The sequence below is a fragment of the Microtus oregoni genome, unplaced genomic scaffold, assembly GCF_018167655.1.
Source record: "Microtus oregoni isolate MIOR12 unplaced genomic scaffold, Mior012 000009F_ref0000495, whole genome shotgun sequence".
Classification (NCBI taxonomy): Eukaryota; Metazoa; Chordata; class Mammalia; order Rodentia; family Cricetidae; genus Microtus; species Microtus oregoni.
This window is the reverse complement of record NW_024543068.1, coordinates 23,381,716-23,402,314: the sequence shown is the minus strand read 5'-3', so window position 1 is coordinate 23,402,314 and position 20,599 is coordinate 23,381,716. Positions and strand designations below refer to the sequence as shown.

Here is a 20,599-nt window from a genome sequence, read left to right as displayed (position 1 = left end):
GTAGAGTTTTCCAGAACTTTGAAAAGCACCAGATGCCACCGTCCACCCATTTCCCCAGTTAATTCAGTCTGCGGATTGTTGGTAGGGTCTTGGTGTCTTGCTTTTGTCTCTCAGAGATGTTGAGTGGTTTACCCAGGGTCACAGACAAGAGAGGACATATCTAACTCTTGAGTCTAATCCTCTTCTGGCATTGCTCCCTGACAGATGCAGTGGATATGTTAGGATAGGGAGGTGAAGTTTCAGAGCACAGATTCCTGTGGACACAACCTACATATGTCTTTTCAAAGGAAGATATGCAAATGGCCAAAACACACAATGCCACTGAGGACATACAAATCAAAGCCACAGTGAAGTATCATCTCACTCCAGTCAGAATGATTATTACAAAAAATTCTAGTGAGATTGTGGAGGAGAGAGAGACAGAGAGCATGAGTGAGTGCATTATAGGAACTTGAGAGAGCTAAAGAGTGTGGAGGGCCATGAAAGAGTGATGTTCAGAAGCCTTGGTCCTGAGAGAGTCTGGAAGGGAACTACCAACAACATCAAATGCTATAGAGAAATCAACGGTGATGAACACACTTGTGTTTGAATGGTGAAGACTGAGCAGTCATTGGATGTGACGGGAGGATGAGCTGAGGCTGTAAGAGCTAGTTAGATGATGGGGAGGCAGAGCATCAGATTATAAAGGAGAGCATGCAGAAGGAATGTATTAATTAAATTTTTGGTTTATTCTCTTTTTCTTATGATGTGAGTAAGACTTTTGGGTCTGAATGATATTTAAAGTGGTTGGATCATGAAAGATGGGTTTATGAGCTCAAGTAATTGAAAACTCAAGAAGACTAAATCATGTAACAGGAGCCACAGGTTGAAATATTATCAAAGCTTGAGATCTCCTCCTGTCTCTTTACCTCATCCTCTAGTTTTGTGTGATATCAAGGGTGCCAGGTACTTTGAAGTTGATGTGCTAGAGCGAAGTTAAGCAGGAAGTGAGACGTTGTCTCTTTCTTGCATATCTAGAATTCCTAGTTAGATCTACTTAAATGTCAGGCCCAAACTTGAACTAGCAATGACCAAGAAGAGAACGTGACATTGTGTTGATAGCCAGGTAGAGGAACGGTGTCAGTTCTAGGCTGGTGTGGTAGTTACGTATCGCTGTGGTAGAATACTTGACAGAAGCAACTTAAAGACGGGAGGGGTTACTTTGGTTCACAGTCCATTGTGATGGAACATTCATGGCCGTGGGAACTTGAGGTAGCACATTCCATTACAGCTGCAGCCACAGGGCACAAAGTGATGAGCGTCTGTACTCAGCTTGCCTTTTCATCTTTCTTTGGTCCAGGACACCAGCCAAGGGAATGGTACCACCCACATTGATGGTGGGCCTTCCCTGCTCAGTGAACCTAGCCTAGATAGTTCCTCACAGATATGCCCATAGGCTTCTTCTCCTCAGTGATTCTCAATTATGTCAATTTGACATTGCTAACTGTCACAGTCTGTCATTGTGGTTATAGAACCTTGTGCCCTGATTAACAACTAATCTTAGGTCACAAGTGCATCCTGTAGTTGGGGTAGGGTCCTAGCTGAACCAAAGGTCAGGAGCTGCTCTAGGTGTTGCAGTATGTATCATGATCTAGAGAAACAGTTTCCACTAAAACTGTGGAGGACAGGACTGGAGTCAGTGAGTGGAAATTATCACTCTCATTACATTCTGCTCATAGGGAAAGAGTTTCCCATGAAGCACCAGGATACAACAGGCCTGTTGTTGATGTAGGCAGTCAGCTTTCAGTGATGTTGTCAAGCAAACACCAGGAATAAGTGACAATAGCTAATCTATCTTACCAGCTCTAAGACCTCGTTTCTTTATAACACAGTAAAGAATGCATCTTTACATTAAAATTTAGGGTACACCTACATGCATATTAAAATGCAAACAAAAATATCAAGAAATTGGGGCTTGGGGAGATAGCTCAATGCACAAAGAACCTGGTTCACAAATACGAGGGCCTGAGCTTAGACTCTCAGCACCACAGAAAAGGTTCTGTGTATCTGTAGAGGGCAGAGACAGGTGGATTCTTGGAGCTCCTTGGCCAGGTATGAGCTCCATGCTCAGTGTGCAATGTGACTCAGAAAATAAGATAGAAAGTAGAAAAACTCCCCATGTTGGTTGCTGACATCCATACATACATGTATATATGTGTGCCCATATGCACATGAGAACACACAGAGGAATGAGGATATACAAATTTTTATAAAGCAGTGCTTTTCCTTAAAGCTTGCTGTGTTTACATTTTCTGTTCTGTTGGATTCTATTTAAAAGTCCCTGTGATATACAATCTACTAACGTGTTTTCCCGTCCCTATACAGTTTGAAACTCTATGCTTAGGTCCCCTGTCCAAGCACATCTGCTTCAGATGGACAAGGCTTAAAGATGGGGCTTGAGTCTGACTTCTCATGAGGATGGTAAAGCAGGTGGAAAACGAGGAGGCAAACCTGTTGTATGTGTGCTAGCACCCAATTCTGTCAGAGAACTCACAGCCCCTTGGGGCGAAGTGGCCATCTTTGTGGACCCTCTGGGCATTGTTGGCAAAGGTTCTCACGCTGGTTGTGGGTGCAGGGTGGCAGAGGTGGCCTGGTTGTCTGTCCGCAGGCTATCAGTCGCTGCGCCAGCACTCATGGCAGTTTGTGCTCTGGGGTTGAGTGTCTGCACTCCTTGTCAGGCCTCTTTGCTAAAGGTGAGGGAGTGGCTTTTAAAAATATCTTTTTGACTTGAAACAAGTCAAGGCGGAGAGTGGAGACAATTAAACTCTGACATCCTGTTTAGTCATCTCTCCAGAGACGGTTATTTTCAGAACCACTCAGTGGAGGTTCACGGGGGGGGGGGTGTCAAGGTAGTTCGTATGACATTGTAAGTTAGTGTTCGTCACGATACAAGCAGGTTGAGCTGAGCATGGAAGGGATTTACAGTATGGTAATGTCACTGAGCGCAGATTCCATGCAGAGAAAGGCAGAGTTTAAGAACCGGCTGCCGCGGGACAGAGGGAAAGCCTTCGAAGAGTAAAGAGCGATCACACTGTATTGTGAGAAGTATCTAAGTGGAGTGTGATGTAAGAATAAAATATGCCATAGTGACTTAGCGAAGACCAGTCCACTCTGAGGGGTCTTTGTTTACCTGTGGGTACAATAAGAGCAATAAGTAGCACTGTTAAGTTCTGTAATGGAAGTTGGGCAAGCCAGAAATAACCTCAAGCTGTTCCCTGAACTCTTAGAGAACAGGGAAGCTCTGTGGTGGAGGAGCAGGCCACTCCAGTGCCAACTGCAGTAGAATCACACAGGTCCTCCAGTGCAAAGGTCCTCTGCTGTAGCATGTGGTTTGCAGCTTATTTAAAGTGCTGGTCTGCCCCCAGAGGTCACTGGTCTATACTTAGCTGGACTTTCTTCTCTTAGGTGAAAGGTCAAAGGCAGAAGTGGAACCATGAGCGGAATAGGAAGGATTTATTCGAGGACACGTGTAAATGCACATATTTTAATCTACAGGCATCTCGTGCTGCAGGGTTTTGAAATATGGGTGGACAGGGAGTTTGGCATCCTGTAGGAAGAGGCCAGAGCCTGCCAGCTCAGGTATATGGAGATGCAATAGACCTGCAGGGCACAGTTCCACCCTGGGTGTTCGGCTGTGTGAGGGTCTTTAGAATACAGTCCTGATGTCTCAGCTGACAGATACCCTCAAGGGCTGTTGAGCAGTCAAAATGAGCTAATCCTGGTCATAGACCATGCTAGTTGAAACAGATGGAGACTCTTCATATGTTTTACTCCACAAAACTAGACCTTTGGAGTTGACTGAGCCACATTTGCTCATCACCCTGTGTGTTGTCATCGTCCCTCCAGCTCACTAACTTGACATGGGGTTTAATGGCTCCTACTAGAGATGCACATAAGACAGGGTGGCTCCGAAGCAAGCAGCAATTGCATGCTTGCTCCTGTGCATCAAGCCATGCAAACGAGGGAGAGAAGGCAACTCAAGAGGAAGCCCTGGGTAGACCGTTTCCAAGTCACGCTTGCTCAAAATTTCACTTACTTCTTTGTCTCTCTACTGCGCAATGGAAGATTCAGATCCAGTTTGTGCCTGTGATTTATGCATTTAGTCCTCTCTGTAAAAAAAAAATATTTAAGACCCACGAAAGCAATTCAATATCAAAATATAACGTGTTGTTTTTTTTCTCTTTCTAGGTGGACCTGGAGCCTGAAGGGAAAGTGTTTGTGGTAATAACCCTCACAGGGAGTTTCACTGAAGGTAGGAGAGAGTTTTTGAGTGGTTTCTGGTGTGTGTAGTTTAGTCCATAATTAAGAGGAATGTGTGTCAATGGAAATCATAACAGGGACGTTCCTTGAGAGATGCTTTAAACCCACCCGTGTAACTTGGGCCGACTGAACTCCGTTGCCCAGAGTCTGCCAGTTCAGACTGCTGAGTTAAATGCCTCTTGTAGATCTGCTAGCCTTGGGTTTTGCTGTCAAGCTCACCGACTTTCTGCTCTTATCCTTCGTTTCCCAGCTGAACTGCAGGATTGTTTTGTTTCTTTTGAGTCAGGCCTATTAAATTCTACTCCAGATTCTGTTTTTGTGCCAGGTCTTAGCTTGCCTGTAAAGGAAATGTGAGGGCCATGTTCTCTTTTTCATAATCTCCACTTCATTGTTCTCCCTTAAGAGTTTCTGTGCTTTAGTTGATGCTTCCAAACTGTCTCCCACAACCAGAAGCCAGTTTTGAAATTCGAGGCAAAAGACATGTATGTGAAATGAAAGATCCAATGTGAGTAATTCGATCTTTCAAATAATTCAGCAAATGACCCAGTAAATCAGCTCTGCGGTCCAAGATGCAGAACCCCCTACCTTTCTGAAGGTTCCTTTGTGTTTTCTACTGATCATTCCTGCTGCTCAGGGCAATAACTACAAGGCGTTCTCACTCCTGTGAAGTATTTTCTTTTTCTTTTCTTATAAAAGAAAAAAATCTTTAATTGTGGGCTTGCTCACAGTTTTAGGGTAATTATCAATTATCATAATCATGGGAGGAGGATGACTGCCCCCGGGGTGCTGGAGCAGTAGCTGAGAGCTGCCTCCCGGTCTACAGGCAGGGGGGGGGGGCAGGCAGACAGACTGGGGGCCTGGAATGGGCTTTTAAAACCTCCAAGCCCATTCGCGGTGATGCACTGCCTCCAACAAGGCCACACCTTCTAGTCCTTCTAATCCTCTCAAATGGTCCCACTCCCTGGTGACCATTCATTCAAATGTATGGACCCATTGGGGGCCTTCTTTCTTTTTTTTTATTATTACTTAAAAAATACCAACCCAAATTCCTACTCCCTCCTCTCCTTCCAGTCCCCTCCCTCTCCCTCCACAGACCCTCCTCTCACCTCTCCAACCCTAAGGGAATGCCATGCACCCCACCCTGTGGAAAGTCCAAGGCCCTCCTTACTACATCTAGGTTGAGCAAGGTTTACATCCAAAGAGAATAGGATCCCATGAAGCCAGTATATGCAAGTACCCACATCCCAGTGTCACTATCAGTGGCCCCTCAGTCTGCCCCAGCTGTCAACCCCCTTCAAGGGGGCTTGGTTGTTCCCATGCTTGTTCACTCCCAGTGCAGTTGGAGTTGGTGAGCTCCCATTAGCTCACGCAAACTGTCTCAGTGGATGACCCCCTCATGGTCTTGAATTCCTTGCTCATACTCTCACTCCTTCCTGTGGAGTATTTTCACCCATTCTAGAAGCTCGTGTAAATGGAATTGTATAGTGTGTTATTTTGGGGAATCTAGTTTCTTTTACTTAGTATCATTTCTGAAGGATTCATTCATGCCATTGTGCACATCAGTATTTTTGTCTCTGTTGTTAATAATATTTCATTACATGAATCCACACCCATTTGTTTAGACATTGGGACTTACCCTGTCAGCATCTGTTATGAACAGTGCTTCTGTAACATCCTTGAACTTGAGTTTTGTGAATGAGCACTTTTTATTGCCTTCAGGGAAATTGGTAAGAGTGGACTTGCTGGGCATTAGAATGGTGTGTGTTTAGTTTTATGGTCCCGCAGATGGTTTTCTAAAGTGGTCCTTGTTTATTATACCCTCACTAGCAATCTACTGGTTCTAGACCCTCCATGCTCTTACCAACACTTGGTGTGATCATTCTTTTTAACATTGCCTGCTCTGATGGATGGGAAATGGTGTTTTGTGGCTGTAATATGCATTCTGGTGATCTTGAGAACTTTCTCATGTGCTTATCGGCCATTTCTATTTCTTTTATAGACATGTTACTTTAAGTCTTTTGCCCTATCCTCTGAACATTGCAAATTATTTATGATTTTTATTTTATGCTTGGGATAAAACCTGGGACCACATACTTGCTAGTTAGAGCACCCCACCATGGAGGCAATCCCCAGCCCCAAGTTAAGATGAAAACACCAAATGCCTTTTGACTACAATTTATAAGAGTTCTTATGCTATCTCAATGAGAGGCCTTTGTGAAAATACACATGACAAGTGTCTGTCCCGTGTCCCTGTGCTTCCCTCCTTGTCTTCTTACTCCAGATAGACGTGGGGGTCTCATGGGTGTTCTGTGAGTGTCCTGCACTCAGCTCATGCTCACCCCTCTTTCGCCTTCTCTTTTTGAGATGGGACCTTACTATGTTGCCTAGGTAAACCTTTAAACATGTCACCCATCTGCCTCAGCCTGACAAGCTTTTAATTTAGGTTTCCACATGTTTTAGAATTTGGGAGTTTTTAGTTACAGTCAGGCTCAATGTGTCAGCATCATCTTTCATAATTTGTCTATTTTGTGTCTTCTTTTTGAGGTTTATCTTGGGGCTTCACAGAGGTTGTCACAGTTTCACTTTTTCTTTCTTTCTTTGAGACAGGGTTTCTCTTGCAGCTTTGGAGCCTGTCCTGGAACTTGCTCTGTAGACCAGGCTGGCCTCAAACTCACAGAGATCTGCCCGCCTCTGCCTCCCGAGTGCTGGGATTAAAGGCGTGCACCACCACTGCCAGGCCACAGTTTCACTTTTACATTGCGGCCAATGTGTCACCTTAATGGGATATATTCCATGATACAAGAGGAATTCAGCGTATAGTCACTGATTCTAATCTTGTTATTATGGGACCCCTTGTGGTAAAAGATCCCCATTCCCATTGAACCACCACAAATTACCACCTGGGTGGGCCTGTTTTTGTGTTCTCTGTCTGTTGTGTTGATCTGTTTGTCCGTCTTTGGCTAATACCACACTGCCGTTCTCTCTGTCCATTTGTAGTAAGACTCAAGCTTAAGCAGCGTGAGTATCGCAGCTTTGCTCTTGGTTTCGTCTTACATGAGGTTATGTCAGCTATTCTTGGTATTTCGAGTTTTAATGGCAGTTTTAGCATCAGCTTATCATTTCACACAAGAGCCTTCTGAATTTTGGAATGAAACTGGGTTGATTCTCCAGATCAATTCAAGCGCTAGCAGCTTACTTATTCTCAGTGTCTTCCAGTCCATGAACATGGTACATCTCTCCACATAATGGCTTTGAATGTTGCTCAGAAGTACAATTAGAATGTTCCGTATTATATAATTTTTGATATAGAGCTTGATCAAACTTTAAAATATATTTTTTTATTGTTAGCTACTTCTAGGTTTGTGATGTTGGAAATGGAATTTTGAGGATTTCATTTTAAAAATAGTTTATAGAAATTGTTTTTTTTTTTTGGACATGCTGTGGCCTTACTATTAAATTCACACCACTTTTACTAGCTGTGTGTGTGTGTAGTAACTATGTTGTCAGTGGACAAACATAAGTTCATATGCTTATGCCCTTTTAAATGCCCCATTGTATCCCCAGGTCACTGCAAGCTTGTCTCATACCTACCTTTTCTAAAGAGGAAGAATTGTCATTCTCCTGCCTCAGCCTGCCGAGTAGCTGGAGTTATAAGCATGCATCATCATAATCGTATTTCTCTTTCCTTAGGATGGAAAATCTTTAACCACTAGACTCTTTACCTGTAGCTATTTCCCAGGCTGACTTCATCAAAATGAAACCTTTTCTGGCTCTTGTTTATCTTTTAGCTCCTTAAACAATTTTTTTTTAAAGTAGGAGTGCCTGTTAAATGCTTTTTCTCACAGAGAGTGTCCTACAGGCCTTCTTGTATTCCTCCTCTCTTCTTTTCTAGCAAGTAGTCACATCATTGGCTGATCCTCTTAAAGGCATGGCATCTTTCAAGAATGGAACTGTTTCATTTTTCTTACTCCAGGACAAGTTTTAAAGCCCTAGGGCACAGTGCTTATTCCCCAAGCTCAGTTAATCTGGTGATTTGTTAGGAATTCTAATGATTTTATGTCCTTTTAACTTTTTAATATTTTAGCTCCCACAGTTTGAGGACAGCTCGAGTCTCCCTTGTACACATACAGTTAAGGAAGATATGTGCATTGAAGGAGTTGACAGATTGAAGTCCTGTCTGTGGTCTGCTCCTTTTTATGATTTCCTCAGTGTCTGGCCATCTCCTGAATTTTACCATTCTGTTCCTCAAGCTGATGAAACTGTGGCTTCCTTTGTAGCATGGGAGGATAATCAGGGGAAACGCTTACGGATAGGGCTCTTGCCCACTGCGGTTCTCTTCCCTCAGTGACTGATTCGCTCTAGTTTGCACCCGGGTTAGGTTGTTCTTTGGTTCTTCTATTTTCAACTAGCTATTTTCAAAATATTGTCCAGATACTGTAATTATTCAGTGTCAAGATCTTCTACCGTTTGAAGTCCCATGGAGATTTTCCAACATTGTAGGTTGTTTGCATGCTTGGTGTTGATGTTTTGCAAATCGAATCCAGTCACTTTGTGAAGCAGTATTCTTCCTTCCTCTCAGCCAATGTCTCTTCCTCATAGGGAGAAATGGTTTTAGTGTTGAGGTTTGCACTATGTCGGCTCAGCTCATTAAATGGTGCCCTTTGTGAGCCACTAAACTTAGCAGAAAACCCGGTCTTGTCAGACATACAAAAATTGCCAAGATTACAGTTTGAAGGTTTTCTGTCTACTCTCAGCAATTTTCTTTTGTTTTATCTGGAAACAAATGAGTGTAGTCTTGGCCCAGTGGAATAAAATTAACGAAGTATTGCATGCACGAGCCGTGATGCAGGGAAACCCCACAGTGAGAAAAGAGGCCGGAAGGGGAGTGGGTGAGATTTTGAAAGTGTGGTCTCACCTTCCTGCATTGCTAGAGAGACCAGTGACATAGTCACGCATGCTATGGCAGGCCTGGCTATGCTGCAGACATTGTGGGGTGTGTGTAGGTCCACACTGGCTCTCTTGAGCAGGATGCTACTAAGATGTATCTTCCTTAACTGTGCTTACCTGAGAAAACACCTGATCTTCTCTCCGTGTTTAGTCCTAAATTTTTAGTGGTAAGAAGGAAGAAATGGCAGATTATTTGGGGCTGCATTTTCTTAGGTCATAGCAATTGTATTTTGTTTGGAGCTGACCCTGTGTGACAGGCTGAGTTCATCTGTGGCAACAATATATCCCTTTAAGCTAGTCCTCCTTTCTCCCTGTCTCCGTTCAGAGTCTGAACAGTTGCTGATAAGGAAGCCAGCCAGTTCATGAACTAAGGACACTGTGTCAACAGAGTTTGCCGTCTTAGTCCTCTACCCCTTGGTGTGTCCGCATGTTTTAAAAGATGTTAGGGCCTATTTTGCACTTGACAAATATACTTTAATGTTGAAACTTTAAGAGAAGTAGCATCTGTGTGGGGGATTGGTTTTAGGAAGCCTGGAGTTGTTCTGTCTCTACAGGAGCATTGTCTTTTCAGTTTGGATTCTAGACTGGGGCTCAGTTTGAGCTTTTGTCACAGAATGCAGTTCTCTCAGCAATGCAGAGGATGGGATTCATATTCTCTCTCCCTCCCTCTTTCCCCTCTCTCTCTTCACTGTCCTCCCCCACTGCTAGCTAAAGCACCTGCCACAGCTGTGGCAAGAGCCTGGCCTTGGCGCTAAGAGCGTGTCTCTGTTGGGCTTGCTCCCACCAGCCCCCTTGTATTATCCCAGAGATAGCGTGACACACGTAGTGTGGAGGTGCTGAAGGTGGAGGCATGCTGATGGGGGACATACAACGAGACTGGGGACAGGACAGTCCCATTTGTCACCGCCAGTGTAACTGTTGAACAGTGCTATCGTTCATTCTCCGAAGGGCGCCAAGTTGCTCAATTGCAGAGTCACACGGTACTTCTAGAACTGGAAGTGATAATGGAGTACCCGGGAAGATTGTGTTTGTGTATGTGCAGCATGTGTGCAACATGTGTGTGCATGCACGTGTGAGTGGGTGCACGTGTAATGTGGAAGCCAGAGGTTCAAACATTCTCCACCTAGCTGAAGCTGGAGCTCACTGATTCAGCGAGACTGGCTGGCCAGCAAGCCTAAGGGTCCTCTGTCTGCCTCTCTAGCTCTGGGGTTCCAGGCATTGCACCCCTACCTACATCTGGCTCTTTTCAAACACGGGTGATGGGAATGGAATGCAGCTCCTCATGTTTGTGCAGCCAACACGTTAGCAAACGATCGTCTCCCCAGCCCCCGGGGAAGAAATGAAGGAGAGAGAAGCACGACCTGATTTGGTGTCCGTTGTTATAAAGGCTGGGGAGGAGAGAGTTAGATCGCAAGCGCTCAGAATGCAGAGTGCCATTGGGAGACTCTAAGGGAGAACTACTGGGCGTGAGCAAAGTTGGAATATGAGGGGATAAGGAAGAATGGGTAGCACTGGGCCCTGTATGGAAGCCAAATCAATAGGACTTGGCAATCCACCGAGCGCCAGGGATGGAGGAGTCCTGAGAATTGCTCAGATGGCAGCTAGGGTCATGGCCAGAGTAGAAACATCAGACAGAAGATAATGAATTTAGGCTGGGGCAGGCAGAGTTTGAAGTATTTGTGAGAAGTCCAGGAAGCGATGTCCAAGTTGAACTGGAAATGAAAGTCTGGACTGTGGCCAAATGTTGCTTCTGGGACCAAGCTCTAAGTACCAGATAGAACTTAGAAACATGGATGGAGGGACCAGTGAGAGCCAGGTCTGACCAGCATTGTAGCTCTGTGGAACACCATCCTCTAAAGACTTTAGCCTATGGTGTGTCAAATCAATTCAGACTCTGTGGAGGATTTACTTATTGAGCCCTCATCTTACTAATGCACTCCTTACTGAAACAGTATTATTGGGATGCTTACCGTATCCTAGGCAGTTCCTCTAAGATCACGTAACATACTCCATGGCATGAGGATGTTTGCTGGTGGAGACTGAATAAATAATGTAACATGAAAGACTTTATAAAGCAGTGTTTGCATTGGGAATAAAAGTAGTTCCTTCATTAAAACAGATTTTTATAAAAACTTCTAGAGATCATTGCTTTGTAGCAGCCACTAGGCTAGGCCTGGAAGAGAAGCCACTCATGACTGAGGAAGGTTTACCCCTGGGGCGAGCAGCATTGTTCCTGTGAAAAGGCTGTTTTATGTCAATCTTTTCCTTTTTTGGCCCAGTATTTCTGGGGCTTCTGGTCTAATCCGGATGGAATTTATGGCAGCAGCAAAGCAGACCTGGATTTTAATAGACTTTAGATGCCGCTAATTGGTGTGGCTGCATCAATGGTTATCACAGTGTTGGACTGGGTTCCTCTCAAAGCCAGGCAGCCAAAGAGAATTTCGAAGTAAAGGGAAGTGACAGATATGTGTTAGATTAAACACATAACTGCTTTATTTGGAAGGGAACCAACAGAAATAAAGTGATACCCCTTCACCCAAGCATGGGTGGAGAAGATGTTGCTGTATCCTTCTGTTATTGGAAAATACAGAGTGGTGTACAATTTGGAGAGAACATGGGTTTGTCTGGACTCAGAGTTCCTCAACCTCAGGTGTTTGGCCCACAGCGTGAAAACCCCACATGACATGCCACCTGATGGAAGCCCATGCTATCAGCGAGGAGGGAGACTGGTCTTGAGTCTAGCTAGGCTTCCAGATCCAACCATGGGTTCCAGAGGACAGAAGAAGATCTCAAACGCCACTGGACGATGCAATCAGCAAAATCCATGCAGAGGACATTTTAAAGAAGGAGAGGTTTGGTTTCTTTGACCATAACTTAAAAGAAAAGAAAGAACCAAAATAATAGAAAAGAGACATTTTAATCAGGTGTAATGTATGGATCATTGTTATGTGTGATAATTATATGGGATTGTTAACATTATTTAAGTAGATTTGTAGTATTGTAATTGTTTAAGATATAATGAGCATCTATTATAAATTCATATTTACTAATGAAATGTTAGAACATCTGTGGCTTATGGATAGGGTTAACCATGAATCGATCGATTTTGTGTGTGTGTGTGTGTGTATGTGTGTACCTGTGTGTACTTGTGCTTGTAGAGTTTAGAGGTCAAGGTTGAGTGTTTTCCTCCATCACTGTCTACCTTACTTTTTAAAAAATTTTTATGATTTATTTATCTTTATTTTATGTGCATTGGTATGAAGGTGTCATACCTCTTGGAACTGGAATTTCAGACAGTTGTGAGCTGCCATGTGAGTGCTGGGACTTGAACCCAGGTCCTCTGGAAGAGCAGTCAGTGCTCTTAACCACTGAGCCATCTCTCCAGCCCCTCTACCTTATTTGAAGTTAGTCTTGTCAAACCTGGAGCTCACCAACTTGGTAAGGCTATACCTACCGAGTGAACCCTGTGTTTCTGTTTCGACCTCTCCTGAGGACTACAGGTGTGTACCACCACACCTGGCTCTTTAGGTTGGCACTCAGGATCTGAACTCAGGGCTTCATCATGAACTGTAAGCACTTTAACAACTGAGCCAGCTCCTCAGTCCCTGAGAATTGATTATTGAGTTTACATAGTAATTGCATATTGTGTATGCGTTTCTTGTGTTGGCCAGTCTAATTTTGCCTGGTTTTGCAGTGTCATTAATAAGAAAGTGAAAAGTAAAATAAAATAAAATAAGAAAATACTTATCTTTGAAACAAATACCAGAATCTGGGATGCTTGTATGACATCAAAATGCTGCCTTAACTTCGAACACATGTGCTGTTATTCCTCTATAAATTGAAGCTGGGAAGTGGTATTTTGAAGGAGGCTATTTTATTCTCAATTTTCAACTTTTAATGTATTATGAAAAGGTACATTAAAAATTGAAACATCTGAAGGACTTGAGAGAGATTTTTAATATACCCACGTGCTAAGTTGTGAGTCAAAAGCTGCAGGTAGGGAGCGGGAGGGAGAGTCCCGCCTGTCATGAAGTTCTCATGCATCACGACAGCTGGATCAGCTCCTAACAGTTACATAACATCTAAGAGAATTTCCTGAGCTAGCCAAGTAAATCGAAAGAATTGGTAATAATAGAAGTATCTTCTTTTCTTTTTCGAGACAAAGTTTCTCTGTAGCTTTGGAGCCTGTCCTGGAACTAGCTCTTGTAGACCAGGCTGGTCTCGAACTCACAGAGCTCCGCCTGCCTCTGCCTCCTGAGTGCTGGGATTAAAGGCGTGCGCCACCACTGCCCAGCTATTAGAAGTATCTTTATAAAGATAGAACAACAGACATCCCTCAGGGTTTGTTTCTTCTCTGCTATCCACAAAGCCTATGTGTAAATACTACAGTCTGTGCCAGTCTCAGGGAAGACACAGGAGAAACAAACTCACAAAACCCTTGTTAGTTGTGGATTTGAAGCTTGTCTAGGTGGAAAGGGGAGTGCGTGTCTTCTGCTTTTGCCAAAATCTTGTGTCGTCACGTGCCTCTTTGACTCATTGCTTAGAACTGACAAGCTTCTCAGGGGTGATGTGGAGCAGACACTGGAGGTTAGCAACCTCTCTCGCAGGCAGCGGGCTAGAGTGCAGGGTAAGATTCTGACCACGACTCTTGCCTCAGCTTCGAGCTCGTATTTCCTGTCTCAAACCACTGTGGATGATCATGAAGGTCTCTCAGACGGTGCGACCCATGGGCGGAGAAGTCAAATGAAGTGTGAGCTGCTTGGAAGCTGCAGCCCACAACCTCACACTCTCTCTCCTGCTTCTCACGCTGTCGTGCTTGAGGGAAAATGGTTACCTTTGCTTGTAGGTGATTTATAGCGATTTTTTTTTTGCCATCTTTGAAGCCCCATGACAGCTTCTTGGCTTCATTTTTTGAAAATTAGCTTTAAATTTTATTCACCGTGTGTATTGCATTAGTCTCAGGAATGAGTGAATACGTTAGAGTTCTTGCAGGCCTGAGCAATCCTTGTGGCTGCCGTTAGTGAAGACAGGAGCTGTGGAAGTGACGGAAGAGGAACCATACTGGCATACTTGGGCTGGCATACTTGAGGAACACCTTCTGGGGACTGGAAGTGCCACACTCGCTCTAGAAGGCAGCCTTGCTTCATTAATTCCTCCTGGTGACAGGATGGCCTCTTAGCTGAGTCTCAGAGTCCCTGCCATCCTGTATGGTACCTCATTTGCTTCCAATACACTGTGTGGCTGGTGTGATCCTCAGGGTACAAGAGTTGAGTCATTCTGGAGATACTGCCTTCTCTGTGACCCACTGGAAAGTAAACATCATAGCCAAACTCCAGTATGAGTGACTCCAAGATCTTCTCAGGGTATTCATCGGTCCAGAGCTGGGAAGCCTGGGATTGAGGGATTGAGTTTAACAAGAGTCTGCCTAATGCTGTGCACTGTGTGAAGAGCAGGGAGAGACAGAGGGTGGGGAGGAGAGGGAGAAGGAGGGAGTTGAACTCACTTTGATAACAAATGTGATAATGACAGTTTCTTTTAAAAGACAGAACCCCCATGACCTAATCACCTCACATTGCTCCACAACAAGCCAACACTTGAGTCGAGGGTTGTGTTGTTTGCACATTTGAGCTTCAGGAAGCACATTAACACCACAGCCCAATGCTCGAGTGTCCAGGGGTGGCATAGGGCCACTTTTAAGATGCTTTCCGGTCTCAAGGTTTTTTCCCTGCAACCCCTCCTTTGACTTGAAGATCCACATCACCTGGGAAGGTGATTTCTGCATGCATGAGACCCGAGTCAGGAGTTTCATCAGACTGAGGTTAGGATTTACCCAAGTTGACTGCCATCATGGGGCCAGTAGAGTCCCTTAATGGAGACCCAAAGCTAGAGCCAAGAGTCCAGGGTAGGGGCATGATGGCTGTATCTGCCTACTTATACCCCAAACTCTACTTTCTGTTCTCCTACTGTCTTGTTGATTTTTCTAAGTCATCAAAATGTGACCCTGCAGACTGGAGAGTCCTGAGGATTCTCACAAAGTTCTGAGGTCCCAACCTGTTTTTCTTGTATCACTTAAATGTTATTTTCTCTTTAACCTTATTGACCGCCATCTTGCTGGTGAAAGGGGGTGGCAGGTAACACTTCAGGCTCCCGAGTGCAATCTTGCCTGAGACTGGACAGTTGTCAGCGTGTTCTTCATTGCCACACACTGCAGGGGGCAGGCACGCTAGTTCTGCTTGATGCCATTGATGGCGTAGTCACGGTTAATGTTTGGAAAGTTACTCTGTGGCAGAATGGGGAACATGTGTAAGGATGTTTGGGGGCACAGGCAGTCCCGCTGCATCTCAGAGAAACCACTTGTGCAATGAAGTTGTTCCCTGGGCGCGCCATTTTGTGCCTGTGACGTCATTTCTACCTTGGAAGAACAACAGGCAAACTGTGGTAATGGAACTTGGCAGTTTGTGAAATATTTCCCTGAGAGGATTGAGTCAGTTATTTCAAAGAGGACAATTGCAAATGTTTGGTGCCAGCGACCAAAACCAAACCTTTACACCATAATTAGGCTTTTGAAAAAAATGTATCTCTGCTATTGTGGATTTGACAGCATCTTGACACGTAACGTCTTTTTTCATGAGTGTGCTGTTTATATCGATTCAAAATTGCGATTTTTGAAATTGTGCGATGAAGCGCACCAACTTTTGGAAGAGCTGCATGACTCAGGAAACATGTATTTTCAAAACGACCAGTACAAGATGCTACAATACCGTGGTCACGCTGCAGCTGGAAGGGAGACTAGTGGGTTTTAGTGTGTAAGTGTGCAAGCCTTACATCCCACCCTGGAGCCAACTTTCGCCATCCTATCATTTGTTGAGTTTTGATGAATCAAAGAAAAACAGTCATAATTATCTGAAGGGCTATTAAAATACGTTCTCTTTAAGCTACCCTCTATGTGAGGCTGGGTTTGATTTGTTCTTCAACTAGAAAAATGCCGTCATGGGTAAAGTACAGAAACAGATGGGAGAACAAAGCTGTTGCTTTTCAGTCAGGCATCAACTAAGTCTTCAGATTGTAAAACAATGCGATCATTAGCTTTTGCTTCACTTTTCAATATATAGTCTCCTTTTAAAATGCCATGGTACTACGGAATGGTTTGTCGTTACTGTGTTAAATAAAGGAAGAAATGTTGTAATTTTGACATTTCAATCTCTAATGTGGCCACCTTAGTAAAATCTCCACAGCCTGAAACTCTTTCAGCACCCAGTAGCTTTAAAGACCATAACCCAAAAATTTTTCAGAATTTCTAGGTCAATTTCACCAAAACCACTTTCACATGTTTGTTTATTCTATATTGAGGACTAAGGACCATTGGATGACATAAGCAATTGAATTAATTGGTCATGTTTGTGTTTGTTTGTTTTCAGTGTCCTTGGGTGGGCTCGAACTTGTGTTTGCAAAACTATACTGTTTTGTTATTGTTATCACTATGGCACACGTCTTTTTAGCCAACTGCACTGGCAAGGCTGCTCTCAGAAAAATTAGGCCAGGAATGATAGTGTGACAACTCCAGGCTTGGCGGTTACACGGAGCGCCATGCTGACTGTTTAATTTGGGCAGATCAAGACAGCCATGTACTTCTGAGCTGATGGGCAGAGCTCCGAGAGTTAAGAGCTGCCCCCAGAAACAGCGCTGTGACTGGGAACCTTGCTCCGTGCATGCATGTGTGCGTGTGTGTGCATGTGTGTGCGTGGGCCACCAACCTGTTAACAGAACTGATCAGAGCTCTTGCAAAAACAGTTTCACTCTTTTCAGGTTGCTTCAGAGGCTGATTTTTCTATATTGAAATTGCACCGACGTCAGATTCTCTCAGTGGAAAAAGAGTTGAGTGGGACAAAAATTATTTAATTTTCAGCATTTATTCTAATTATATTTCAGTTTTATTTCCAGCAGCTCCTTTTCTTTCTGCTCATTTTGTTCAAATGAACGAGACAACAGATCTCCATTTTCTTGGTCAGTTGTGTGGATGTGATGTTCTCTTTCTGAGGTTTCCCCCGGCAGAAAGACACATTCCTCTCCCCCTTTCCCCTCTGATCCTTATCTTAAGCATCATGATCCCATCCTGGACTCTGAGACTTGCATTCTGGGTCCCAAGTGAATGTTGGATGGCACCAGCACAACACTGGTGTAGTGTCTTAGGGTGGTAGCACTCATGTGTGCATGCCAGAGATGGCCTTAGATGCTGTAGGTGGCACCTCAGCCCTTACTTTACTCGCTGCCTCTCTGAGTGTATGTTTGACCAACTGCACGGTGTGTGGGATATGAGCAATGCTTCTAAATGACTGTTGCTCCAGTCTTGTTGATCAAGAAGAGGACTGATTATTCATCGGTCCACCCATCCAGCCATATACAAAGTGCTTATATATAAAATTATGTAGTGGATGTATGTGTTTATGCATATATGTATAATATACTTTATAATGATACTGTTTTGTTCTCACAGGACTCAAACTTTAATGTGTGGGTGGGTACTCAAACAACCAGGCATTTTAAAATTCTGTGATTTCCTTGCTCTGCAGGAAGGCGGAGTGAGGAAGCAGTGGCGGGGGCGGGGGGTTATGTGTGTGCTGCGCTGTTCAAGTGGTCGGGGAGGGCACAGCGCGTCATTGGAGCCACTGAAGGAAGGGAGGAAGGGAGTAGGCTGCAGCAGGAGACAAGGAACATGACTAGTGTGACCCTCAGGAGGCCAGTGAGTGAGGATCACACCAGGGAGAGGAGGCTTGCGATGTTGTGTGTGTCCTTGTTGCTGACACAAGGTCAGTACTCTGTTCCCACGTCACGTACATGCAGCTCCCTGCAGTGTGGTGCAGCTTCCCATTGTGCCAGGTGAACATCCTCCTGTAGCTCTGGGTAGAGGCCTGGAGAGGAGACTGTGCCATCCCCCTGACCCTCACAACGATTTCGTGCACATGGCTAAAGCAAAACGGATTTTAAATTTATCGTGAGAACGTTCTCAAATTCTGCAAATTTTATACCGATTTTTCATTGTTCGAAGCTACACTGGAAGCCACCTAACCATTCAAAGTTACTAGTTTCATTACAGTTTCCTAACCAGTCCAAGTTGGGTTTGCGCTGAACTTGAGTCTGGAGGTATGTAACAAGTCTGTGCACTGCTCAATGTAATTAGCTGTAATTTAGTTCGAGTTATGGCTCATTAAAAAATGACTTGTTTATGTGCTTCACCCTTCAAAAACACAGGCCAAAAAATTTAGGCTGGAGCCTCTATTCTTATCTCGAAGTGAGCGATCATTTGTTGTACAGTTTTAATAGATGTTAGTGGCATGTCTGTCCCCTGGAAGCCTACAGCTGTAAACAGGCTGAAGCCTGGCGCGGGAGATTCAGTCTGCACCTTCTGGGAGTTTAATTCTTCCTGCAGATTGATGAAGCTTATTTGTATCCTGAGTCCTTAGGCATAGGATTTACCAAGCACTGAAAACAGGAACTTCCAAAGTGTGAAATGGTAAGAAGGAAACTTCTCTGAAAGTAATGGGTTCACTTGAAATTTTCGGAAAAAAAACAAAACAAAGAAAAAAAAAACCACAAAAAAGTAAACAAGCAAAAACCCAGATTTTCGGGCCTCAGACACAATCAATTCTTTAGCTAAGAGATGAAAGTAGCCAGTTAGAGCAAGGCATCATTTTGACTGACTTTTGACCTTTTTAGGATACTTCCATTGTGTGCTAAGTCATCTAATTTGATCAAGGAAAGGTTTTGATGGTGACTGGGAGATTTGCCAATTGAAAAGCCACACTGGGAAGTTTACTGTATAGAGGAGTGAATTGCTTTTTTATGTTGTCATTGTTTGTTGTTTTTTCGAGACAAAGATTTTACTTTTTCTTTTATTTCTTTTTTCTTTCTTCTTTTTATAAGAGAGCTCTGGCTGTCCTGTAACTGGCTTTGTAGACCAGGCTTGCCTCAAACTCACAAATATCTGCCTGTCTCAGTCTCCCGAGCACTGGGATTGAAGGTGTACTCCACCACTCCTGACTAGTATATTCTGTTAAGAGTTGACCAATGAACCAGCCAGATGGCTTAGTGGATAAACCCTGAAGACCTGAGTTCAGTCCCCAAACCCATATGGTGGAAGGAAAGAACTGACTCTGTCAGCTAACAGCCTTGGTGACGCCTGCTAAGTCTCAGTCCAGCCTTGAAGGTGATAAAATTTGAGTCTATAGGCTCCTCCCTTTCTTAAAGGAACAGAACCTGGCAAAGGCAATGTTAAGTGATTCCTGTTAAAATAGCTCGGAGATTTTATAGTACATACCCTAAAAACAGGTGTGTTGGTAGTCTGTCTTGAAAACAACAAAAAACATGAAAATCTGTGTCTTCCACCCTGTGTTTGTCAGTGTTCTGATTATAATGGCACCTGTGTGCTAGTTCTTAGAAGCAAGAATGGATTGAATAACTCAGTGTGCACCTCTCTGTGATCTGAAAACATGAGAGCATCATGCTGACTTTCTCAGCACTGTCCTGAAGAGGGGTAGGTGTGCAATATGGCCTCAGAATGGCGGTGTTTCCTGCCCCCTTTGTGAGGCCTTCCTCTTTGCTAATTCATAAGCCCAGGGCCTCAGATTTTCTTTGTCTCGGCTTTGCTTTGATCAGAGTGACTGAAAAGTCAGTTTTGTGATCTCTTGCACTGAATCTAAGATCTCACCTCCTGATCTTTACTATGTAGAGACTATTATGGGATATGCCTCATACTGAGAAAGAGGGATCGATCAGCTATGGTTATATAGCTGGGATAGGGAGGCCTTCAGCATTAAAGATGTTGGAGGAAAACCTGATTTAAAAGTGGCCCGCGTGTTCATCAGTGACCCTTTTTGTGCTCTAACCATGTAATTTGCCCATTTACATCTCTGTTGGAGACATTCTGGTAAAGACTACTTAAGTCATGAGTTCAGGTGTTTCTAAAAGCAATAGTTTATTTCCTATGAATAACATACTAACCCTTAAATAAATGGAAAGTCTATAGCGTCTGTTCTATGGGAGGAAGTACATGTCTGGTTACCTCCATCTCATCTCCTGGATACTAAGGATCCCTGAGCCAAAGGAGCCCCCAGTAGTTCCTGGAGCAGATAAGAATATCTCCTCCGATCGTGGGCTTTCTGTAGGATCCATGCCTGAAGACCGAAGCTTACTCTAGGAGGGAATCATACTATTTAACAAAAATGTTTCGTAAATGACAACTCAGTAGGATTCTGACATCTTCCCTTCCTTTGGGGCAGCCGAGGGACACAGCCTCTGCTGTGGGAGGATCCCACTCAGGAGTGTCTGGCTTGTCAGTATTTTCTATACCTCTTCC

General features: G+C 44.0%; 1 protein-coding gene across 1 annotated transcript in view; it reads left to right on the top strand.

The window, feature by feature from the left end:
• Positions 1 to 20,599, top strand: part of Prkch (protein kinase C eta) — a 201,801-nt gene that overhangs the window by 57,587 nt on the left and 123,615 nt on the right. The window contains exon 2 of the mRNA XM_041658401.1: positions 4,228 to 4,291. Within this exon, the coding sequence (XP_041514335.1) occupies positions 4,228 to 4,291 (64 nt within the window). The remainder of the gene's footprint in view (positions 1 to 4,227; positions 4,292 to 20,599) is intronic.